General features: G+C 44.1%; 1 protein-coding gene and 1 pseudogene across 1 annotated transcript in view; one reads left to right on the top strand and one right to left on the bottom strand.

The window, feature by feature from the left end:
* The window catches only part of LOC124612684 (kynurenine 3-monooxygenase-like), a 189,175-nt gene that overhangs the window by 118,882 nt on the left and 43,592 nt on the right, over nucleotides 1-26,701 (bottom strand). Inside the window, exon 2 of the mRNA XM_047141019.1 lies at nucleotides 13,019-13,088. Within this exon, the coding sequence (XP_046996975.1) occupies nucleotides 13,019-13,088 (70 nt within the window). The remainder of the gene's footprint in view (nucleotides 1-13,018; nucleotides 13,089-26,701) is intronic.
* LOC124614432 lies at nucleotides 3,238-3,355 on the top strand (annotated as a pseudogene).

The following is a 26,701-nucleotide window of genomic DNA, read 5'->3' as shown; positions in this document are numbered from 1 at the left end:
TTGGAGACAATCTGAGCAACCGTCTTCGGTTGTTTGCAGATGACGCTGTCGTTTATCGACTAATAAAATCATCAGAAGATCAAAACCAACTGCAAAACGATTTAGAAGAAATATCGGAATGGTGCGAAAAGTGGCAGTTGGCCTTAAATAACGAAAAGTGTGAGGTCATCCACATGAGTGCTAAAAGGAACGCGTTAAACTTCGATTACACGATAAATCAGTCTAATCTAAAAGCCGTAAATTCAACTAAATACCTAGGTGTTACGATTACGAACAATATAAATTGGAAGGAACACACAGAATATGTTGTGGGGAAGGCTAACCAAAGACTGTGTTTTATTGGCAGGACACTTAGAAAATGCAACAGACTTACTAAGGAGACTGCCTACACTACGCTTGTCCGCCCTATTTTAGAATACTGTTGCGCCGTGTGGGATCCTTACCAGATAGGACTGAATGAGTACATCGAAAAAGTTCAAAGAAAAAAATTCAAATGGCTCTGAGCACTATGGGACTTAGCTTCTGAGGTCATCAGTCCCCTAGAACTTAGAACTACACTCCTGGAAATGGAAAAAAGAACACATTGACACCGGTGTGTCAGACCCACCATACTTGCTCCGGACACTGCGAGAGGGTTGTACAATCAATGATCACACGCACGGCACAGCGGACACACCAGGAATTGCGGTGTTGGCCGTCGAATGGCGCTAGCTGCGCAGCATTTGTGCACCGCCGCCGTCAGTGTCAGCCAGTTTGCCGTGGCATACGGAGCTCCATCGCAGTCTTTAACACTGGTAGCATGCCGCGACAGCGTGGACGTGAACCGTATGTGCAGTTGACGGACTTTGAGCGAGGGCGTATAGTGGGCATGCGGGAGGCCAGGTGGACGTACCGCCGAATTGCTCAACACGTGGGGCGTGAGGTCTCCGCAGTACATCGATGTTGTCGCCAGTGGTCGGCGGAAGGTGCACGTGCCCGTCGACCTGGGACCGGACCGCAGCGACGCACGGATGCACGCCAAGACCGTAGGATCCTACGCAGTGCCGTAGGGGACCGCACCGCCACTTCCCAGCAAATTAGGGACACTGTTGCTCCTGGGGTATCGGCGAGGACCATTCGCAACCGTCTCCATGAAGCTGGGCTACGGTCCCGCACACCGTTAGGCCGTCTTCCGCTCACGCCCCAACATCGTGCAGCCCGCCTCCAGTGGTGTCGCGACAGGCGTGAATGGAGGGACGAATGGAGACGTGTCGTCTTCAGCGATGAGAGTCGCTTCTGCCTTGGTGCCAATGATGGTCGTATGCGTGTTTGGCGCCGTGCAGGTGAGCGCCACAATCAGGACTGCATACGACCGAGGCACACAGGGCCAACACCCGGCATCATGGTGTGGGGAGCGATCTCCTACACTGGCTGTACACCACTGGTGATCGTCGAGGGGACACTGAATAGTGCACGGTACATCCAAACCGTCATCGAACCCATCGTTCTACCATTCCTAGACCGGCAAGGGAACTTGCTGTTCCAACAGGACAATGCACGTCCGCATGTATCCCGTGCCACCCAACGTGCTCTAGAAGGTGTAAGTCAACTACCCTGGCCAGCAAGATCTCCGGATCTGTCCCCCATTGAGCATGTTTGGGACTGGATGAAGCGTCGTCTCACGCGGTCTGCACGTCCAGCACGAACGCTGGTCCAACTGAGGCGCCAGGTGGAAATGGCATGGCAAGCCGTTCCACAGGACTACATCCAGCATCTCTACGATCGTCTCCATGGGAGAATAGCAGCCTGCCTTGCTGCGAAAGGTGGATATACACTGTACTAGTGCCGACATTGTGCATGCTCTGTTGCCTGTGTCTATGTGCCTGTGGGTCTGTCAGTGTGATCATGTGATGTATCTGACCCCAGGAATGTGTCAATAAAGTTTCCCCTTCCTGGGACAATGAATTCACGGTGTTCTTATTTCAATTTCCAGGAGTGTACTTAAACCTAGCTAACCTAAGGACATCACACACATCCATGCCCGAGGCAGGATTCGAACCTGGGACCGTAGCAGCCGCGTGGTTCCGGACTGGAGCGCCTAGAACCGCTCGGCTACCCCGGCTGGCTATTATTGTTGTTATTGTTATGATTATTATTATTCGAAGTTAGCCAACTAAAGACCAAGTGAGGCAGATGCTTTAAATCATATTCTTTTCCTATTTTTTAGGGTTCGAACCTCAATCGGCAAAAACGGAACCCTTATGTGTCAAGTACTTCTCCGTTCCGTTCGTCTGTTCGTCTTTTCTTTACTCTTTTTTTACTCAAGAGCGGATAGAGGTATCAAGTTGAAATTTATGTCAAATGCTAAGGTCTACGGTCCCTTGGCGGAGTAAGAAATATAAGCATCTAAGTAAAGGCACTCAAAAGAAATGGCCAATTGTCACATATTTTGATACTCGCAAACTCACTCATAAAATTTTTTGTATGAACTATCTATATAGGCTACACAATTAAATGTGTACTGAATCCTCGGAACGACAGTCGCACTCGCATTCGTCCGGTTTTTTGGCTTCCCAATACTTCTTCATTCTGGCTGTCTGATGTTTTCTTCTTTCTTTTGATCGTGCTGCTCCTCTCTTTTTTTGTATTTTCTTCTGTGAAACATTGACTTTATTCAACTTTTCCTGCAGTTAATGTCTGTTTATTATGTCTTTGTCTGTTTTCCCAACTCCTGTAGATTAACTTCCGTAAAAGACGAAAATTGAGTTTATGCATTTTTGTCAAAGAAGTTGAATATTATTTTGTCAGTTTCTTGTTATCCATTCTTTTCAAATGGCCAGAGAATGTAGTGCACCGCTTTCTCGACGTATCTATATTCAGATTTTCCATACACCTTCTTGTTGTTTCTCAGCTTCTAAATACAGCTTTGATATTTTGAACCAAAAATTTTGTAAATTGTTCTTGCTTCTTTCTTTACCAAGTTATTTAACTGCTTGACTGCGTTTATGGCGATGCTTTCTGAGGCATGAAGACTCCCTGTTTGAATCACCCCTTTGTAATGCTTCAATTTTGTACTAACAGGTAAGGATATTTTATTGTACAGGGGGTGGATGAAAATATGGAAACATCAAAAAACAACTCCTCATCATCTCTAAAACGGTGCAGGAAAACCGTCACCATTCAAAACAGCTTCCAGTCATATTGGAAGGGATAAATACAGGTCCTGTATGGTTTTCAAGGGAACCTTGTAACATTCTTGGCAACGGCCTTGCCGCAGTGGATACACCGGTTCCCGTCAGATCACCGAAGTTAAGCGCTGTTGGGCGTGGCCGGCGCTTGGATGGGTGACCATCCAGGCCGCCATGCACTGTTGCCATTTTTCATGGTGCACTCGGCCTCGTGATGCCAATTGAGGAGCTACTCGACCGAATAGTAGCGACTCCGGTCAGAGACAACCATCATAACGACCGGGAGAGCGGTGTGCTGACCGCACGCCTCTCCAATCCGCATCCTCAGCTGAGGATGACACGGCGGTCGGATGGCCCGACGGCACACTTGTGGCCTTCAGACGGAGTTCTTTTTCATACCGTTCTTACTGCAAAACAGCGCAAGTTCAGGTAACGATGATGGAGACGGATACTGACCACGCACCCTTCTTTCCAAAGTAGACCACAAAGGCTCAGTAATACTGAGATCTGGTGACTGTGGTGGCCGGGGAAGACATAAAAGTTCATCCTCATGCTTACCAAACCAGTCCTGGACGATGCAAGCTGTGTGGACAGGGGTCCTGTCGTCTTGAAACACAGGATCAGCGCTAGGGAAAAAATATTGTACAATGGTGTGGACCATATCCGCCAAAATGGTCACATAATCCTTGGAAACAATGCGAACTTGCGAGGTAACAATGGGACTCCTGGCGTATCACGATACGGCTCCCAAAATTATCAGAGAACCTCCACCATGTTTCACTGTTGGGACGTAAACTCGACCAGAAATTGGGGACAGTATGGAAGAAGACTCATCCGACCAAATGACATTCTTTCATTGGTCCATAATTCAGGAAATTTGGCTTTGGCACCACATTTTCCTGCTACCGGCCTTGCATCACTGAAGAGTGGTCTTAGAATTCCATCTCGCCCTCCAATTCCCTGCTTATGGAGCTCCATTCGTGTTCTGATGCTGATAGGGTTCGCGAGCGAAACATTCAGTTCTGCAGTGACTTTTGCAGCTGTCATCCTGTTATTGGTCTCACAATCCTCTTCAGTGACAGTCTGTCACTATCATTTAACACACACTTTCGTCCATGTTGTGATTTGCTGGATGATGCTTTTCCGCTTTCCCCGTATATGGTATAAATCTTCCATATGGGGCTCTTTGAAACACCAATCACTTTGGTTACGGAAGCACCACCATTCCAGCACCAACAACTTTCCCACATTCGAGTTCACGTAACTCCAATATAATGCATTCGCAACTACACAAAACACTGCTCTGGCCAAGGCTGACACTCGCAACGTACTGAAGACACTACACAGGTGCTGTTCATAGTAAAATACAACAGCGGATCCTGCTGGCTTGGCTTGCATCTGCATTTATGATCAAGCATGCATTTCCTTCGGTGTTTTCGTATTTTTGTCCAACTCCTGTACGTGATTGTCGTTAAATGGAATGCTATTTCCATTTTTCTGGCGCTGTTTATGTTAACTGCTTTGTCCAGCTTGTGCACCCTTAATGTTGGTCATGTTACGGATTTTTCAAAACAGATTTGTAATCCAGTTTTTCTTCTACTTCTCGGAGAATGTTTATCTGTTTCGTTACATCGCCGCGCGGGGTAGCCGCGCTGTCTAGGGGCGCCTTGTCACGATTCGTGCGGCTTCCCCCGTAGGAAGTTCGAGTCCTCCCTCGGGCATGGGTGTGTGTGTTGTGCATATCGTAAGTTAGTTTAAGTTAGATTAAGTTGTATGTACGCTTAGGGACCGATGACCTCAGCAGTTTGGTCCCATAAGACCTTACCCCAAATTTCCAGTTTATTTTTTTTATTTCGTTGCATCGTGTAGGCTCTCTACTGAGATTGCTAAATCGTCAGCAAAATCTAAGCAGTCATTTTGCACGCTCTCTCTCTCTTTCTTCCAAGTTTAACTTACATTATTCCCTTTTTTCTGTTCCGGAGTTTGTTTTTTGTGACTCTAATTTTCGGATTCTTGCAAGATGTTTAGTAAACGTCCCTTTTAGGATCTTTGTAACATATCCATGAAGCGATCTATGTTCATGATAGTGCCTTTAATTCTGCCATATGTGTCCCAAACGCGGTTTTGTTTTGCGAGTATATGGTGCTCCTGAAATAAAATTTGAAAACTCCTTCCGGTCTGCCCTATGTACCGTGTACAGCAGTCCTTGTACTTAATTTTATACACGCCTGAATCCCGAAACTTGGTCCTACCATTACAGATTTAATGCTGTAGCCTAAATTTTAACATGATGTTAAACCTATTTTTGCATTTGCTTAACGAAAGCATCTCTCGATTTTGTTGGAAGTGATTACGTTGCTGAGAGGTCTGGCTGCATTCCATGTCTTGGGAAACTCCCGGTGAACGGTCTTGGAACCTGATACTAAAAACCTGAGCCGTATCTCTTTACACAGTCTGAAATACACTCTCCAGCTATGTTCTCCCGAACAGTGGACATATGTGTACAATATTCTAACTCTACCTCAAATATCAACAAGAAAAACTTTTCTGAATATGTTTGAAATACAGTCTGAAATACACTCTCCAGCTATGTTCTCCCGAACAGTGGACATATGTGTACAATATTCTAACTCTACCTCAAATATCAACAAGAAAAACTTTTCTGAATATGTTTGAAATATCTACACCATCGAACACATTATAGTTCTGACCTAGGTGAATGTTCATAAATCTGTGATCACGTGATGTGGCATCTGTTGCTAATGTCCTTAGAAATATGGATGTATTGCCAACATATAGAAGAAGCTGAGGAGTGATAATCTCTAAAATATGAATTAAGACCGAGGTAATTAGCAAGGAACATTTCATCATACAAAATTGGCAGTAACATTGAAGTATTAGATCCCATCGACGGCTGGTAGAAAATTCAGAATCTGATTCTCTCATACGATCCAATTTCTTAACTGGCCCAAATAGAGTTCCGTAATAACATACTCTAAACAGCAAAGGAATAATTATAAAACTGTGAAAAAGGAGTTCTAATGGCATAAAACGTTGTTCAGTTGAAAAAATAGCCTGCGAAAAAGAAGTACAACGCTACCCACCTACGTAATCGAAATCACTGTAATGGCTGTGCGATGGCGCTCGACTCCGAGGAAGCCGGTTCGAACCCTGGTGATGGAGCAAATTTTCACTCCCTGTGTTGGCCGGCAAAGGAAGGAGAGGTGGTGGCGGATAGTTCCCGTTCAGCAGACTTAGTCCGACTGTACTGAACTGAATTCCAAACTTCTCCGAATTGTATTCCATAATCTTGCGGGCCTGCATCAGAGGTAGTATTGTTTTGTCTGCCAGTATTTCGGCTGATGTCCTTGTAGCCAGCTTAAAGGTGAGTAACTGGCAGAATTCAAATCATTGACACCTTACCGGGCAGTAATCGAAGTAGAAATAATACTATTCTGAATGCATGCCCGAAAGAGACTAGAATATTCTATCCACCGGGAAACATTCTCCAGAGAGTTTTATGGAAAGAGGGGATGTGGAACTGCTGATGGTAATCCGTCTGTCGAATGAAGACTTTAAGCACAGCGGACTCCTTGGCACAATTCGATAGGAGTGAGCTATGTTCCGGTACCTGGTTTCTCCCTCTGCCTTCTCCTTCCATTATGCGCAAACATACCTTCACTGCACGATAACAATGATGATGCTACTGATGACAGTGTCACTAAAGCAGAGTTATACGGTTTTTCGTAATTCCTTCACCAAAGAGGACGAAGTAAATATTCCAGAAATCGAATCAAGAACATCTGCCAACATGAGTAACTTAGAAGAAGATATCCTCGGTGTAGCGAAATTGCTTGCATCACTTAATGAAGACAAGGCCTCCGGTTCAGATTATATAACACTGAGGTTGCTTTCAAAGTATGCTGATACAATGGCTCCATATTTAGCAATCATGTACAACCGCTCACTCGGCGAAATATCAGTACCTGAAGAATGGAAAGTTCCATAAGTCAAACCAACACCCAAGAAAGGAAAGACTGTAGGAGTAATCCGCTAAATTACAGACCCAGATCACTAACGTCGATTTGCAATAATATTTTGGAACACATACTGTGTTCTAACATTATGAATTACTTTGAAGAAAACGATTTACTCAGAAAATATCGTTCTTGTGAAACATAACTAGCTCTTTATTCTCAAGAAGTAATGAATGTTTCGACAGGGGATGCCAAAATGAGTCCATATTCTTAGTTATGTAGAAGGCCTTTGAGACTGTTCCTTACAAGCAACTTCTAATCAAATTGCGTGCGTCGCCTCAGTTATGTGACTGAGACAGCTGCCGAGCCGAGGGGACGCGCAGCAGCAGCAGCAGCACTTGTCTGATAAACAGTAAATTAATGTAGTCTTTGTTCTTTTTTCACTTGCTTCTGGAAAGAAGTGAACTACACGTGTGTATCTTACTGTGTAGACTCGTGGTTAGAAAATTAATCGTAAATTTGCGTAAATCTTTTGGATACCGTTCTTGTATTACTATGCTGGTTGGCTAAGTATAGAAATTTCTTGACACAATAATTTACCAACAGCCGTATGTATTGTACAAATTTATTTTATGAACTTCATATGTGCTACCAGTTTCGGCATTACATTGATGCCATCTTCAGGACCCACACGTCATAGTCATAAAATCGCTATACACGGACTCTGTGTCGCCTAGCCACCAAGAGCTGTTGCATGGCGATTTGAATCATGGATCCAGATATATGGCTCCTTCCGTGTATAGCGATTTTACGACTACGACGTGTGGGGCCTGAAGATGGCATCAATATAATGCCGAAACTGGAAGCACATAAGAAGTTCATAAAATAAATTTCTACAAAGCATACGGCTGTTGGTAAATTATTGGATCAAGACATTCATGACAGTCGTTGTCCCACAGTCCATAATGGAACTACAAAGATTAAGTATAGAAATTGCCATAACGACATGTTATAACGTTATAAAAACTGACTTGCGCCTTCAATTTTAAAACTTACTAAATAAAATGGAGCACCTACAGCCGTCCTTACGATGTTACTTATAATTTGCTACCAGTTTCGGTATTTCAGTTCACTATCTTGAGGTCTTAACTGACGCTGAGAGGTCATTCCATGTAGGCTTTCACGGCCGGCGTCTTTGTCAGTAAACTCTTCCGGGCTAAGTTGCCGTGGTCGATCTGTAGAACTTCTTCTCCCTGACGTTTCGTTCTCAACTGCGGAGAACATCTTCCGAGGTGAGTCGACGACTGGCTGCTAGGAGCTGGGGCCGCCGCTTATATAGAGATCGTAGGGGGCGCCACCACACGTCACATGGCGTCGATGTGCAGCTATCTCTGGCTATCGTCTGTTCTCTCGATTGCAGGCAATCGATTGTCACGTGATTGATGCAACGTCGACCGCCATATCTTATCCAATTTTAATCCTTCTTCTTTACGATTAAAATTGTATTGATGTTTGTGGATTTCAATTGCCTCTCTATACATACGTGTATAATAGTGCGACGTCCTCGCTAGCACGCTTGTTTCACCAAATTTTATGTCGTGATCTCCATCCTTAAAAACATGTTCCGCTACTGCCGATTTGTCGATATGTCCCAAGCGACAGTTTCTTTTGTGCTCCGTCAACCGTGTATTGATGCTTCTTTTGGTAGTTCCTATGTAAACCCTGCCGCAACTACACGGAATTTTATATACCCCTGGGGTGGCTAGGGGGTGACGAGCATCTTTTGTTGATCTTAGGCATTCACTAATTTTCTTAGTAGGCCTAAAAATGGTCTCTACCTGAAACTTGGCTAGTACTTTTCCAATGCGATCCGTGATATTATGGATGAACGGAAGAAATACTTTTCCAGCTGATGGTTGTTGCTGTCTCCCATTTTTAGGCATTTTTCTATTTGGGTGAAGTGCTCGATTAATCTCGTTTTTTGTATAACCATTTTTCGCAAAGGCCATTCGTAAATGATTTAGTTCTTCTTGTAAGTAGCCTGGTTCACAAATATTATTGGCCCTATCCACTAGTGTTTTTATGACCCCCCTCTTTTGCCTAGGATGGTGGTTTGAGTTCTTATGGAGGTAGCGATCGGTATGTGTACCTTTCCTGTAGACCTTATGGCCTAAGGTCCCATCCGCCCGTTTGATAACTGATACATCCAAGAAGTTAAGTTGTCCATTCTTCTCCTTCTCCATAGTAAATTTAATCTTTGGGTTGATGCTATTTAAGTGTACCAGAAAATCATTCAAGTCTTCTTCCTCATGATTCCATATTACAAAGGTATCATCCACATACCGATACCACTTCGAGGGGCTTTTTTTGGCCGACTGCAATGCTTGATGTTCAAAATATTCCATGAATAAATTCGCAATTGCGGGACTTAGGGGGCTTCCCATGGCTACCCCATCGATCTGTTCATAAAATTCACCATTATACTGAAAATAGGTTGAGGATAGACAGTGTTGGAACAAGGCTACTATATCAGTAGGGAACATATTGGCTATATGGGAGAGAGCTTCATCAACTGGAACCATCGTGAACAAAGACACTATATCAAAACTGACAAGTATGTCATTAGGACCGACAGTAATTTCCCTCAATTTCTCAATGAAGTGTAGAGAGTTTTTAATATGACTCTCAGTTTTGCCTATGTGAGGTTGTAACAAAGAGGCAAGGTGTCTGGCTAGTTCTTGGGTAGGAGCTCCAATTGCGCTGACTATTGGTCTCAAAGGAACATCAGGTTTATGTATCTTTGGTAATCCATATAATCTCGGAGGATAAGCCTCCGTTTCACAAAGATACTTTTTAACTTCTGTATGAATTGAAGACTGTTTTATCAGACGCTTGGTGGCATTCAGCACATTCGTTGTGGGATCCTTTTTCAACTTCTTGTATGTGCTGGGTTCCAGGAGATCACTGATCTTCTTGTGATAATCCTCAGTATTCATTAAAACAGTAACATTTCCCTTGTCAGCGGCAACTATAATAACATTCTTGTCTGCATTGCAAAGCTAAGCCACCCAGCAGCAATCTGTCTCAAGGGGAAAGGAAGGCATTGCGGGAGATCAATGCAGACAAGAATGTTATTATAGTTGCCGCTGACAAGGGAAATGTTACTGTTTTAATGAATACTGAGGATTATCACAAGAAGATCAGTGATCTCCTGGAACCCAGCACATACAAGAAGTTGAAAAAGGATCCCACAACGAATGTGCTGAATGCCACCAAGCGTCTGATAAAACAGTCTTCAATTCATACAGAAGTTAAAAAGTATCTTTGTGAAACGGAGGCTTATCCTCCGAGATTATATGGATTACCAAAGATACATAAACCTGATGTTCCTTTGAGACCAATAGTCAGCGCAATTGGAGCTCCTACCCAAGAACTAGCCAGACACCTTGCCTCTTTGTTACAACCTCACATAGGCAAAACTGAGAGTCATATTAAAAACTCTCTACACTTCATTGAGAAATTGAGGGAAATTACTGTCGGTCCTAATGACATACTTGTCAGTTTTGATATAGTGTCTTTGTTCACGATGGTTCCAGTTGATGAAGCTCTCTCCCATATAGCCAATATGTTCCCTACTGATATAGTAGCCTTGTTCCAACACTGTCTATCCTCAACCTATTTTCAGTATAATGGTGAATTTTATGAACAGATCGATGGGGTAGCCATGGGAAGCCCCCTAAGTCCCGCAATTGCGAATTTATTCATGGAATATTTTGAACATCAAGCATTGCAGTCGGCCAAAAAAAGCCCCTCGAAGTGGTATCGGTATGTGGATGATACCTTTGTAATATGGAATCATGAGGAAGAAGACTTGAATGATTTTCTGGTACACTTAAATAGCATCAACCCAAAGATTAAATTTACTATGGAGAAGGAGAAGAATGGACAACTTAACTTCTTGGATGTATCAGTTATCAAACGGGCGGATGGGACCTTAGGCCATAAGGTCTACAGGAAAGGTACACATACCGATCGCTACCTCCATAAGAACTCAAACCACCATCCTAGGCAAAAGAGGGGGGTCATAAAAACACTAGTGGATAGGGCCAATAATATTTGTGAACCAGGCTACTTACAAGAAGAACTAAATCATTTACGAATGGCCTTTGCGAAAAATGGTTATACAAAAAACGAGATTAATCGAGCACTTCACCCAAATAGAAAAATGCCTAAAAATGGGAGACAGCAACAACCATCAGCTGGAAAAGTATTTCTTCCGTTCATCCATAATATCACGGATCGCATTGGAAAAGTACTAGCCAAGTTTCAGGTAGAGACCATTTTTAGGCCTACTAAGAAAATTAGTGAATGCCTAAGATCAACAAAAGATGCTCGTCACCCCCTAGCCACCCCAGGGGTATATAAAATTCCGTGTAGTTGCGGCAGGGTTTACATAGGAACTACCAAAAGAAGCATCAATACACGGTTGACGGAGCACAAAAGAAACTGTCGCTTGGGACATATCGACAAATCGGCAGTAGCGGAACATGTTTTTAAGGATGGAGATCACGACATAAAATTTGGTGAAACAAGCGTGCTAGCGAGGACGTCGCACTATTATACACGTATGTATAGAGAGGCAATTGAAATCCACAAACATCAATACAATTTTAATCGTAAAGAAGAAGGATTAAAATTGGATAAGATATGGCGGTCGACGTTGCATCAATCACGTGACAATCGATTGCCTGCAATCGAGAGAACAGACGATAGCCAGAGATAGCTGCACATCGACGCCATGTGACGTGTGGTGGCGCCCCCTACGATCTCTATATAAGCGGCGGCCCCAGCTCCTAGCAGCCAGTCGTCGACTCACCTCGGAAGATGTTCTCCGCAGTTGAGAACGAAACGTCAGGGAGAAGAAGTTCTACAGATCGACCACGGCAACTTAGCCCGGAAGAGTTTACTGACAAATGACGCTGAGAGGGTTAAATCCAATCCTATATGCGATTCATCAGTGGGCAACATAGATGAACTGGTTTTGGAGGACTGGCTGTAACAACGATGATGTGTTTGCAACCAAGTTTGCAGTTGATGGTTGGAAACATATCGCACCTCTAGCTACTGCCTTAGCGGATGGGTATTTATTCTGCCCTGTAATGTTGATTACTCGTCAAATTCGATTTACTCTTCCAACAAAATTCGAATGAAATAAAGGGCTGCGGAGGTCGAACAAAGAACCGATTTCTGGCATATTTTCCTGTATAAAGTAGAAGAATTAGGCGGATATTAAATAAACCTCTATGCAAAATGCATCAAGGTTCATGTATTACAACTCCCCAAAACAGCCTTCGGATTATCTGCACTGAATGAAAGCAAGGAATTTACAAACTTAATCCTTTCCCTGCATAAATGTGTCTGAGACAAGACACTGATGAGTTTAAAGTAATTAGTTGTCTCGTCAAAACATACTTATAGCAACGTTTCCTGTACACTGCCCACGCAAAGAAGAAAAATGCTATTGTTTGACAGTCTTTGCGATGTAATTAACAGTAGCTTTGAAATGTACATGCTGGTAATTATCCCCTTATCATTTCCTCACTAGTTTTTGGGAGCCACATATTGGGCTTACGAATGTTCATGACTGTTCATAAATGCAGTTGTCTCCCACAAAGACAATGTTTCCCAAGACTGCATCCCATAGTTTTCCTGATGATAATTCACTCTATTCACAACAGGTACAATATATTAATTTGGGAATTGATTACATAAAAAGGTATCATTTTTACTTGTTATCATAATACTTATTGTTTTAAATAGCTGAAAATAGTATTTGACTTAGTTCTTAAGGGGAAAAAAATAAGTGTCCCTTACCTTCTCTGTACTCATAGAGATCAACCTGGAATCCTCTCTTCGCAAAGAAGCAAGCACTCAGAGAGCCCACCTAGAAGAATCACGAAGAAAGACAGTCATTTACTTTTAGGAAGACATCTTAATTATTGTCACAAAACATATGACCAATGCTGCTCTTATTTTAGTTGCGAGATTGCATATTCTATCAAAAACACATATTTCAAAAAAATAATTGTTGTAGTTAGCCACCTGCAATTTTTATCAACGTTTCTGTAAACAAAATATTTCATTTTCATTCAGTGTATGTCATCACAAGAGACTATATCTAGAAAAGTTTTAATCCTATTGTATGATACTCACAGTAAGGTTCTTATTTGTATAGGTGTTTTAGATTACTCCAAAAGCTATCAATATAACTTGGAATTTTTCGAATATTTAATGTACATCTCAATGTCAAGCCTTCATTGTCACTCTTCATGCACTCTCATAGATATATATTTATATATCTAGAGCAACTCAATTCGAAGACAAATAACTATCTGCTCATATGCTTGGTATGACATCAGATTCCTTAAGTTTATACACTCTGTGTGTGACATCCTCTATTTAATACTGCCTTTACATTATGTCTGGTACAAATAGGAGCTTTATTCAGACTTCTAGGTTGTCATCTATCACGAAATTCAATTACTCAGTATCGGGTAATGGGTAAAATACTTCAATAAAATGCATACATGTGAATCGTATTCATTTTTAAATTTAAAAATGTGGACTAGGATTGTAACTCACAATCCAAATTCATTCTTTCATTCAGTTATCCATCAAGCTTAACGGATTCCCGTGAGGGATAAGCAAAGAGTCAATGTATATACTGAAAAAGTGAGGCAGATTTGGGGAAATTCATTAATAATCATATTATATTGAGCTGCTATACACTTTTTGTGCTTACTGATACTATATTAACCAAAACAAAATTTAACACGGAAGCGTCTACGTTGAAAGCATTGCCGTTGTTTTAATTAGATAGTTGCTTTCTAAGTGCGATCGCTAGCTTAATACCGACATGACTGCATTGATATCAGTAATGGAATTGTAGCTAACTATATGCAGTAAGAATAGGGATCTGTTTTCAGTTGACATCGCTACTTTTTATACAGGTAACAAGATTCTTCAGTTCTTGAATTTACTTAGACCATATGTAGGAAGGGCCATTGCTAAGGTATTTTCACAATTTTCTGTTAAATTTGTAACGACCCTAGTTATTGCGTTATCTGAAATGGAGCCTGATGTCGACCTTCACAATGAACTTTAGGAAAGGAGGAAAACTACATGCTAAAACTGTTTTGCTGTCTTGTCTCACGATGGTTTAAATCAGAGTTAACCTGAATCTTACCGTGGTACTACATGTCAGGGCTACTTCGCTTTCCAACTGAATGTGGAGCACAGGAAGAATTACTGCATAAATGTATCTGCGCATACTGTGATTAGTCTAATTTTGTATTCATGGACTGTAAACAAGCAATACGCATTGGGCTGAAAAATATCACTAGATTCTTCACGTAAGTTCCGCTTTAATAGTGCTCACATTGATCAAGCTGCCAGGACTGTTATGCAAATATGCAATCTTTGGATTGAGCAGGCCCATACTCTGTGGCATATAGGACGTCAACGGCACTACACAGCTAGCGTCCAAGAGGTCAGGCATTTGATTCGGCAGGAGTTTGGGATCGTACAGCCATGTCAAGTGCCTTGAATCAGGAAATTGTCTTCATACCTGTACCAGGGGGTTATAATTAAATTGACAGTGTGGCGGGTGCTGCAGTGCAGGACATTGGAACATGGTAGATACGTTCATTAATCGGTGTGCTCTTGGAGTATGCCGAAAAAATAAAAATTCCACTTTCTGCCACCATGTGAAAGTATGGCGTTGTAAGTGGCCAGAGTGAGGTATGGGTGCAGGAGAAGGGGAGGAACGATCAAACACGTGATAACGTGGGTCTGGCACGTGAGTTAGGATATGGTCACAAGTCACAAGTGTTCAGTATGGTCTCCCGAGCCAGCAACATGCTGCATACATAATATGGCATCATCGACAGTTGCTCGCAGCATATCTGGTGTAATCTGAGCGATATGTCGCCGTTTATATTTCAGATCACGAAGAGCCCGCATACGTCCCTGATAGACAGATCTTCCAGATATCCCCACAACCAGAAGTCACACTGATTTCGGTCAGGGGACCTGGAAGACCACACATCTTGAAATTTTCTAGGGATTATATGGTTGTTACCTAAGGTTCTCCGAAGGAAATCTTTCACCTGGCAAGTGACATGTGACATTCCCTCATCTTGCATGAGAGTAGTGCTGTGGAGACAGTTGCGTTCTTGCAAAACTGGAATAAGGTGTTGCACAAAGAGTTCTTCATCATGTGCAGATCTCACTGTACACCTAACAGGGTCAAAATGTGTAATCTCCTCGATGAAAACTGGACCGAGAATGAAAGAGCTTGTGAAACCACACTACACAGTAACATAAGCCGAGTGCAGTGCATGTCCCTGCAGAAGATATGGCAGCGTAGAACCTTGTATGGAACAATTCTATGCATTCACACCACCATGCAGAGCAAAATGTGCCTCGTCCTTCCAACGAATATTCCCTGGCCACATGTCATCCATTCCGATGCGTGCCAAAAAACGAAAGGACAGTCATGGCGTTGTACCCTATCCTCGGGATTCGTTTGCTGCATATTCTGAATCGTGTACAGATATCAATGTTACATGCGCTGCAAAATCTTTAGAACTGTTGACTAGAAAGAGACGATTTCCGTGACACAGCTCGAACACCAGCTGCACGATCTGCTGCTGCTACAGCAACTTCTCCAACAACTCCAATGGGAATGGACCACCACCTTCTTTCAGCTGCACCATATAATTCAGCTACTTCCTCAAATTTCTTGAACATGTTCTTCAGTCCATTTATTGATGTGGAGCCTCTTCGCAGCTGTTTCTGTCGGCGATATTCCCGCAATGCAGCGCTGCTACTGCAGCTGTTCTGATAAAGCAACTTTACCAGCAGTGCATGGTCTTTCATTTCAACATTCATTGCGTTTCGTACAAAAAACGTTAACTTTCGTAACTCTTTACACCAGTAGCCACTTCACCAAAGAAACAGCATAATGACATTGAAACAGAAGACATTTTACATTTGACTGCTTACAAGGCAAAGTTTTAGCTGGTGACAGAAACTGGTACTGAGCCGTGTGCGGCTCGCGCGTTCATGCCGTTTGTTCTTTGGCATTTTGTCACGTCGAGTGGCGTCTTGTTTCTTCTTTACTTACTGGTGTAACGAAGTTGCTGACTTGCTTCCTTGAGTGGCAGCAGCAGCGCTTATCGATACTAGTACGGTCGCTGGTATTTCCAGGTGGTGGTGGTGTGTATGGTGGTCAGTCGGTTGGGATGGAGCAGGGAGGAAGTCTCCATGGCGTGAACCAGGCCGGGATCGCTGGCGGCGTGCACTTGCTGTCAGATCGTGAGGCGCAAGCCGCGAGAGCGACAAAGCTCATTGCTCACCGAACCTGGACGCTGAAGTTGTGTGATCTGTTAACCTGTTATGAAACCTCAACTAGTGTGACCTCTCTTCGTTCATTTGCAGGTTGTTACTCCCTGCGCTGTTCGGGCTAGCAGCAACGTTTGATGTGTTGGAGGCGGCGACATCTTGCAGCCGTCTTCCTATATTGTGATTAATTATTAAATTGACTGTTACTCGCCAGTGAAGTGCACCAGCGGTATTTTCTGCCCTGTGGCCGTTAACGCCACTGTTACCTGCCCTGGTCGTTAGCGTAGTTTTCCGGCAGTGTGCTTTTCCTCGTCGTGTTGATGCTATCCGGCACGGTGTGTAGTTTGACAGCCTTTACGTTGTTTGCTTAGAGTGGTTATTGTTCCCCTGGCTGTTCTTAGACGCCAATTTCTGAAGACGTAATGCTGCTCATATCCTCGTTTTCGGCCGATATTTTCCATCGTTGGGCTGCTGGTAGGACGGAAGGGATTTGGTTATATTGTTGGTCGGTCCTTGGGCCGTCCTTATTTTGGGTTGCCATCCAATTATTTAACTTCAGCTCTTGGCTATCTGTCTCACCCCACCTTATGTTTGAGCTACCTTCTCAGGCTGACCCTTGGAACACTTCTGAGCACCACTTGTTCTGTTTGTTTTAGATTGTGATTTTCATTTTAGTTTGAAGTATTGTGCGAGGCCTTCTGCCGTGTATTAATTCAGTTCTTTTTAAATTTTACATAAAGGCCTTCAGCCGCGTTAAATTAAAATTTTGAACTTTGATTTTATTTTTTAAAAATAAATTTTCTTAAAACTTGTTCTAGCTGAAATTGTTTGTAATCCAGGCCCTAAGCCATCAGCTGTTCGATGTGTTATGTGTGGCCTTCAGCCGACGATTTACGTGAACCCCTTTTAATAGGGCCTTCAGCCGTGTGTATTCTTTAAAGGAAAATTTTTTATAAGAAGGAAGGGGTTTATTTTAAATTGTTTGTCTGACTTGTTTTTCAGGCCTTCAGCCGTTGTTTCAAATTTGTTTGTGACCTTCAGCCGTGAAATAAGTTAATATTTCTTTAATTAGGCTTTCGGCCGTTATGTTGTAAGTTTAAAAGAAATTTTTTGGTTAGAAAAATTGTTATTAATGTGTTTTAATTATAGTTGTACTTCAGACATGAAGTGTAGGCCATCAGCCGATAATTGTTTTCAATTGCATGTTTTTTTTTAAATTTATCTTCTATTTTTAATTGCTTTTGATTTCTAAGCCAGGCCTTCAGCCATTCTTGTATTTGGTGTGGTTTTGAGCCTTCAGCCCAGAAAGAATCTCAAGTTTTCTTTAACTAGGCCTTCAGCCGTATTGTCTAATTGTGATCTTTAAAAACAATGTATAAATAAGTGGTTCTTAGACAAATAAAGTTTTGTACTTTTGAATACATTATGGGAGTGACAGTGATCAATGTGTTACAAATATTTACTATAAAAACAGTCTTGATCACGATTTATTTAATAAGGTGACCGGTTTCTACCACTACTATGGTCATTTTCAGACCATTGAGTAGGAACCTCTTTCTGCTGGAGAATCACTAGAGTAGTGATTCTCCAGCAGAAAGAGGTTCCTACTCAATGGTCTGAAGATGGCCACAGTAGTGGTCGAAACCGGTCACCTTAATAAATAAATCGTGATCAAGACTGTTTTATAGTAAATAAAGTTCTGTGTTTGATTGTGCAACTCACAGTAGTTGTTTATGACCCCATCCACAATCTAAACCCTATCCTGTGCGCTCTCTGAGTACCTACCAACCAGGTTTCAGGTACTACAACTTTTTTGAGATACGCCACGAGTGCACCGATTAATGAACATATGTATAATGTTTTAGTGTCTGCCACGTATACATTGATTAGCCAGGACATTATGACCACCGACCTACAATTGATATAAAACCGTCCAGGCGACAGCAGCGTCACCTGGCGAGGAATGACTGCTAGTCAGACATACGCCTGGTACGTCTAGTATCAGTGAGTGTACTGTGCGTATGTAGAATGGGATAGGCTTTGATCTATCGGAGTTTAACCAAGAGCAGATTGAGATGGCCTGGGGGCTCTGCACAAGCATGTAAGAAACTGCACGACTTGTCGGATGTCGGAAGAGTTCTGTGGCGAGAGTCCTCAACACATGGTGAAGATGTTGTGGGGTTGGGCAGTCACCCATCATTACAGATGTCGGACGTTGTATACTGGTCAGACTGGTAAAGCAGGAAAGGCAGTGAATTGTGTCGGAACTAACATCAGACTTTAATTCTGGGCAGAATACAAGTGTGTCTGAATACAGAATGCACCGAACACTACTAACGATGGGCCTCCGCAGCCGACAACCCATGCATGTGCCAATGTTAACTCCATGGCATCGGCCGCTACAAGTGAAATGGGCATGTGACCACCGGCACTGGACGTTTGGCGCAGTGGCAGAGCATTCCATGATTTGATTAATCCCGATACCTTCTTCATCATGCCAATGGGATGGGGCAAATCCGTCGCCTTCCAAGTGAACAGCTCCTTGACACCTGTACTGCGGGACGGAGACAGGCTGGAGGTGGAACATTCATGTGGCATCGATATGTCCAGTGTACCTCGTGCATGGCACCATGATGGCCAAGGAATATCGTACACTGGTTGCAGATGATGTGTAACCCTTGACGACGATCATATTTCCTGATGGCAGTCGTATTTTTCAACAAGATAATGCGCCATGTCAGAAGGCCAGGAATGTGATGGGGTGGATCGAGGAACACACTGGCAAGTTCCAATTGATGTGCTGGCCCCAAACTCGCCAGATATGAACTCAATCGAACATCCAGAATGAGATTTTCACTCTGCAGCGGAGTGTGCGCTGATATGAAACTTCCTGGCAGATTAAAACTGTGTGCCCGACCGAGACTCGAACTCGGCACCTTTGCCTTTCGCGGGCAAGTGCTCTACCATCAGAGCTACCGAAGCACGACTCACGCCCGGTACTCACAGCTTTACTTCTGCCAGTATCTCGTCTCCTACCTTCCAAACTTTACAGAAGCTCTTCTGCGAACCTAGCAGAACTAGCACTCCTGAAAGGAAGGATATAGCGGAGACATGGCTTAGCCACAGCCTGGGGGATGTTTCCAGAATGAGATTTTCACTCTGCAGCGGAGTTTGCGCTGATATGAAACTTACTGGCAGATTAAAACTGTGTGCCCGACCGAGACTCGAACTCGGGACCTTTGCCTTTCGCGGGCACACAGTTTTAATCTGCCAGGAAGTTTCAATCGAACATGTCTGAGATGTGCCTGACCATGGTGTCACTGATTGTCCTCCCCTTCGCCAGAATTACGCGAATTAGGTGGTTTGTGTGTCAACTCCCTACCAAGTCCTCATTGCTTCCATGCCATGATGCGTCACTGCTGTTATCTATGCCAAAGGTATACATACCGGCTATTAAATAGGTGGTCATAATGTTCTGGCTGATCAGTGTACATTTCACATGGCTGTACTCAGAACATTGGCAGTTTAATTATAACTACCTGATATAAGATCATAGGCTTCTGCAGGCAGTGTCAGTGTCAGTGAAGTTGGTATTATGCGACGTTATTATTAGATATTGAAATAACTAAAACGCCTAAATTGTAGCCAACTTTGCAGTGGTTTTCTTCCTGAGGCGGAACGTTGCAAAGTCGGTCGAAAAGTAGGCGCTTTTGTTGTTTTAATATCTCTCTAATACCTAGGATGATTTTATTAAAAAAGGAAATGGGCTGATTTGCAAGACAGAGGTAGCCTTATGGACAGTGCCACGACTTCTGAAGCACTGCTGTCTGTCAGCACGGTGATTATTGCTGTGGCTTTTCTGAGACGGCAATGGAGAGAGGCGAGCCTACAATGGTCTACCTGAAAACAGTGCTGGATACTGGAGAGCCTCTGTGTCTTTTCACGCTAGTCCTGGTTTTGCGTACAGCATCATTATGGACATATTAATGGGTGGTCGATCCAAGTGGAACGAATTTTGCAAAGTTGGATTTGTCAGCATCACATGGACTCAGGCGTGATGGGGTTGGATGGCACTGAGTACACTAGACGATCACCTCTGGTGGGCATAGCTGGTAAATTGGACAGCAGAATTACCTTTCTGATGACCAAGGTCAGTGACTGTATCTTTGAGTTCTCTGCAACACTATCTTCCATCTTGACCTACCTCTATACAAAGGTATAAAGGGAGTTTACGTGTACAGCCCATTCTCCAGATATCTCATCCACTGAAAACATGTGGTCATGAGTTACTGAGATATCAGGACACAACAGTTCTCCAGGTACTACCATTAATGAAATCTGGCATGAAGAAGTAAATGAATATTAGAACCAGTTCTGGAGCATGAGGGTGGAATCTGTCCACAGACAAAGTTGGCTGCCTGTCATTGGACTGTGTAGTTGGCAGCTAGGGAACTCTGTCTGTGACGACAGGGTCTGCATACGCCAAAACTGGAACAGACTGCAGGCAGTATTACAGCCTGACTATGACAACTGTGTCATTGCCCCATTCCAGACTAATGGCGTGGCACACCAACACCACAATTACTGTGAAGCCAGCATGGAACAGCAGTATTTAAATGTGGCCAAACCAGTTCACCATCATCAAGCAGCCAGGCAGTTATGTGATGCTGAATGGGTGCTGTTCCATGCCACACTGATGATGCAGACACCTCTATGTCAACTGGGACATGAACTACTGCCTGCCACATAAGCAGCTGGATGCCAGGTCAGCCCTACCATCCCAGGAGTATGACAAGTGGGTCCAGTTTTCTCTGCCATACTGGGGTATCAACTGAAGGCCGCTACACTTTGCACCCTGAGGCTTGATACAGCCTGACATCTTCGCAGTAGTCCCTGATGACCTTGGTATCTCCATGAACACATTAATGGAGCAGCTCCGTTATTACAGCTCCGAAGTAATGACCTTAAACTAGCACAATAAAGCAGTATTTGTAGCCATCCTCGTCCTTCAACTATACAATGCATCATTCGTCAGCAGAGAATGCAAGCCCACAAAAAGCCATCTTAGACACACTGTTACAACTGGCATCACAAATTTCGTCATCTACCTCCACCCTATTAGGATTGGTGTCAGAGGAGGGTATGGCTATCAGTGGTTGTCATGAGGACGTCAGGCTACATCATGTCCCAGAGCTGGGAGTGTAATTGTCTTGATATGTTGGCAAGGGCAGAGATGGGTGCACCATCACCTCATAGTCCTGCGAGAGCAGCAAAAAGTGAGACTGCTTAGGTGCTTAGGTGGCAGGCAGCAGTTCATGTCCTGGTAAAGATAGAGGTATCTGCATCACTGGTGTGGAGCAGCCCAGGCTTGAAGTTACATAACTGGCCAGCTGTTCAGTGATAGCAAGATGGTTCACCTGCGTTTAAACACTGTCACTGCATGCTGATTTCACGGTTGTGGTGGTGTTAGTTCAAAATGGTTCAAATGGCTCTGAGCACTATGGGACTTCAAATCTCAGGTCATCAGTCCCCTAGAACTTAGAACTACTTAAGCCTAACCTAACCTAAGGACATCACACACATCCATGCCCGAGGCAGGATTCGAACCTGCGACCGTAGCGGTCGTGCAGTTCCAGACTGAAGCGCCTAGAACCGCTCGGCCACAGCTGCCGGCCTGGCGGTGTTAGTGTGTCGTACTGAATAGTCTGGATTGGGGCGACGACTTATCTGTTGTAATTGGCCTGTAATAGTCCCTGAAGGTTGGCCCAGCTTCAGCACATGGGCACGTCATCACAGCAGGGCCAGTTGAAGGCTCAAGTGATGCAAGCCGTCAATCGGAGCAGCAGGCTGAGAGGGGTGCCAGAGGCGCCACAACAGTGAGATTCCTGTAGATGACGTATTACAATTAATTGCGCCTGCTTGACCTTCCAAACTGAGAGGGACGCCAGTGGTGTCCAAGTGCATGCTTTGTATGCAGTGCGTATCACAGTTAGCAGGAACCGGTCCAGTTGCGAAGCTGCTGACCATCCATTTCAGTGGTCAGCGTCCGACTTACTGTCTGGTTCTAAGTCACACTTAACCTCTCCCCTTATAGAGTCAGTAGATCAAAGAACCCTCACAAATATTTGACACAGAACTTTTAACGAAGGGACGTCGGCTAGACGGTCAGCAAGCCGCCGGCCTACCGGCATCTGAAACCCAGCGCCGGGGCGGGAGGTAAACCGGATCCCCGGTGGAGGCGAACGGCGAGTTGGGTTGCAGGGCAGGCCAGGGCAGGGCAGCCGTGCCGGCCCGCCGTGTCGCGCGTTGCATAACGCGGTGCGGCTGTCGCGCGTGGCGGGCCACCCGGCCGCGGCCTTGGCTGAAGGCGGCGCGAGTGGCGGGGACGGTGAGCGCCGTTGCGTGGCGTGTGCCCTGCCCGCGTCTCCCAGAGCGAGCCCGCGTCAAGGGCGGCCTCGTGCCTCGCAGGACTGCGTTCTCGAAAACTCCACCCACAGGGCGTCACTCTCGGTTTTTAATTTACTGTCGCTTCACTATCACTGACATTACATGGAGATCTTCCTCCCTCCCTCAAAAAAAAATAAATAAATAAATAAATAAATAAAAAATAAAATAAAAAAATAAAATAAAAAAAATAAAAAAATAAAAAAAGGTTCAAATGGCTCTGAGCACTATGGGACTTAACATCTGTGGTCATCAGTCCCCTAGAACTTAGAACTACTTAAACCTAACTAACCTAAGGACATCACACACATCCATGCCCGAGGCAGGATTCGAACCTGCGACCGTAGCAGTCGCGCGGTTCCGGACTGAGCGCCTAGAACCGCTAGACCACCGCGGCCGGCCCTCCCTCACTCCATCACGAACCTTCACATCTACCCAAGTACAGGGATACGATTCGTTTTCATATTTCTTATCTTCCAGAATATTACATATAAAAATATACTCTAAGACAAATCAACGACGCACCACGAACAAAAACAAATCACAATCTCAGAAGAACTGGTTGATTCATTCAAAAGAAAGAGCTTCACAAACTGAGCAAGTCTGTAACCCGTTGCCCCACATCTATCCCTTAAGCAAGCAGTTTCATTGCTTGGAAATGATTGATAGAGTTGTTGGATGTCCTCCTGAGTCGTGTAGTACTAAATTATGTCAAATTTGCGCATTACATCGTCAAAATCCCGAGATGGTTAGAGGGCCCTGGCCATAATGCTTCAAACATTCTCAGTTTGGGACAGATCTGGTGACCATGCTGTTCAAGGCAGGGTTTCGCAAGCACGAAGACTAGCAATGGAAACCATCCCCGTTTTTTGACGGGTATTATATTGCTGAAATGTAAGTCCAGAATGGCGTGCCAAGAAAGGTAACAAAACGGGACGTAGAATATCGTCGACGCACCGCTGTGCTGTAAAAGTGCCGTGTATGACAGCAAAAGTGGCCCTACTATGAAATGAAATTTCTTCCCGTACAGTCACTTCTGATTGTCGGGCTGGTAGCCCACCGCCGTCTGGGGCGTCTCCAGACACATTTTCGTTGGTCATCGGGTCTGGGTTCGAAGACAATTCTACTCCAGAGAATGAGTTTCTAGCCCGAAGACGTGTCTGGAGGCGACCCCAAGCAGGTTTGGGATACCAACCTCACTGTCGCACGTCACAAGGCCCGAAAACCAGCGCTGATGGTCTGGGATGCCACTTCTTTTCATAACAGGACCCATTTGGTTGTCATCCGCGGCACCCTTGTTGCCTTTCAAGGCAAGTCATCCTGGGCTTTAGTTTCAGCAAGATAATATTTGCCTGAAAACAACGAAAGTTTCTACTACTTGTCTTAGTGCCTGCCAAACCCTACCTTGGAAGGCAAGGTCACCGAATCTCTCCCTTATTGAGAACGTTTGGAGCGTTGTGGGCAAGAAACTCCAATCAGTTCGGTATTTAGATGATCCAAAGTGCCAGCTGGCCAGAATATGGACCGATATCCCTCAGGAGGACTTCCAATAAATCTGTCAATCAATGCCAAGCCGAATAACAGCTTGGATAAGGACTAGAGGTTGACCAACGCAGTATATATTTGCTCAATTTGTGAAGCTTTTGCTCTTGAATAAATCATCCAATATTTATGAAACTGTAATCACTTATTTGTCTGTGTATGTGCATCACCTCTAAAGATTTCCATCCTATTCGAATAACTGCTTTGCGGTACTTCTTTTTTTTTGTCTTTGAGTGTGTAATTGATACATGAATAGAACCGTAAAACCCACTGAGTTTGCATTGTGCCTACCACTTGGCGTTACGAGAATATAACGACTTAACACAATGGCGACAAATCAAGAAGAGGTTTTGTGTGTTGGAATATGCGACACCTTCATTTAATCCGGAAAGGTTAATAGTCACAATGTGAGAGTGTTGGGCACTGAAAATCCTCGTGGAATTTGGCACATGAACGAGATTTGGTGAAGATTAATGTTTTCTCTGCAGTGTCACAGAAGAAGCTGCATAGGCCTTCTTTCTTCCGTGAGAAGGCTGTGACGAGTACCTCTTGTCTCGATATTCTGCAGTTGTGCTCACAGCTGATTCCGAGAACTGCTTAGTGGTGAAGATGATGTGCTCCGTTCCCTTAGTTCCCATGTCACCTGACTTGAAGTCTCTCTCTGTTGGGGCTGTATCAAGGACCTTATTTACGTACCACAGTGCCAAGAACACTGGAACATATCAGGTAACGCATTAGTGCTGCTGTGATGACCATTGACAGGATGTTGCTACATAAGGTACGTAACGAACTTGGCTACCGCTTGCACGTGTGTCGTTTGACCAGGGCGGCACTCGTGGAACATCTGTACAGTGCAAAATGCAAACTTTGTGAGTCTACGGAACTATACACGGATCATTCATATTCATACATGTAATACTTTGGAAAGCATAGAGCTTTTAAGACGAATGAATCATTTATAATAGCCTATAAATTATTTTCTCATAACAGGCGAACCCATAGCAATAAAGTCGCAAATCCACAAATCTTGTGGATGTGTGGATATACACACCTTACAGTCTGTGATTTGCCCAAGGTTTCAGGTCCACGGATTCATACAAAAATCTTTTGTGACGTTAGTTTATTATTATTCAACACAAAATAAAATCAGATTGCTCCACTTCACTACGGTGTTGTCAGTGTCGACAACCTGTTTATTAGAATCGAATAACCTGAACCAGTTGCTCTTGTCACTCTGTTCGTAACTGGCCTCACGCACTCAAAACACTCCACAACTGCCTACTTTTAGTTGAGGCATCCTCTTTCCTTATTGTGTCAGCAAAGTTGTACGTCAGATTTATGAAGTGCCTTATCATTCGTAAAATTTTCAGTGTCACTGTAAGCAAATTTTCAGAATGACAATTCTGTTGCCCTTACTGATTGGCCGTTCTGGTCACATGCAAATAGCAGTCATAAGGTACACATAAAAAAGTTTTGCACCACTCCAGTTCCCAGAACTCCATGGGGTAGACGTTGACTGTGGATATTGTATCACAGCACAGTCCCTTTGACTGTTCAGGGATGTCACTAAACTCGCCCAAAGATGTAAACAACCAGGCATGAGCAGCGCCTATTAGATGGCGGGGGTCCGACAGCCAATCAGTTCCAGCCATTCCACCAGAAGGAGGTACACAGCTCGTGTTGTCTGTAGTTCAACCATGCCTAGACAGTCAATACTGCGGTTCGATCGTGTCCGCATTGTTACTTTGTGCCAGGAAGGGTTCTCAACAGGGTGAGTGTCCAGGCATCTCGGAGTGAACCAAAGCGATGTTATTAGGACGTGGAGAAGATACAGAGACATAGGAACTGTCGATGACATGCCTCGTTCAGGTCGCCCAATGTCTACTACCGCAGTGGATGACTTCTACCTACGGATTATGGCTCGGGGGAGCCCTGAAAGCAACGACACAATGTTGAATAATGCTTTTTGTGCATCCACAGGGCGTTGTGTTACGACTCAAACGGTGGGCAGTAGGCTGCATGATGCACAACTTCACTCCCGACGTCCATGGCGAGGTCCATCGTTCAACCACGAAACCATGCAGCGCGGTACAGAAGGGCCCGACAACATGCCTAATGGACCGCTCAGGATTGGCATCACGCTCTCTTCTCCGATGAGTGTCGCAT

The sequence above is a fragment of the Schistocerca americana genome, chromosome 4 (assembly GCF_021461395.2).
Source record: "Schistocerca americana isolate TAMUIC-IGC-003095 chromosome 4, iqSchAmer2.1, whole genome shotgun sequence".
Classification (NCBI taxonomy): domain Eukaryota; kingdom Metazoa; phylum Arthropoda; class Insecta; order Orthoptera; family Acrididae; genus Schistocerca; species Schistocerca americana.
This window is presented reverse-complemented; position numbering and strand designations above follow the sequence as displayed.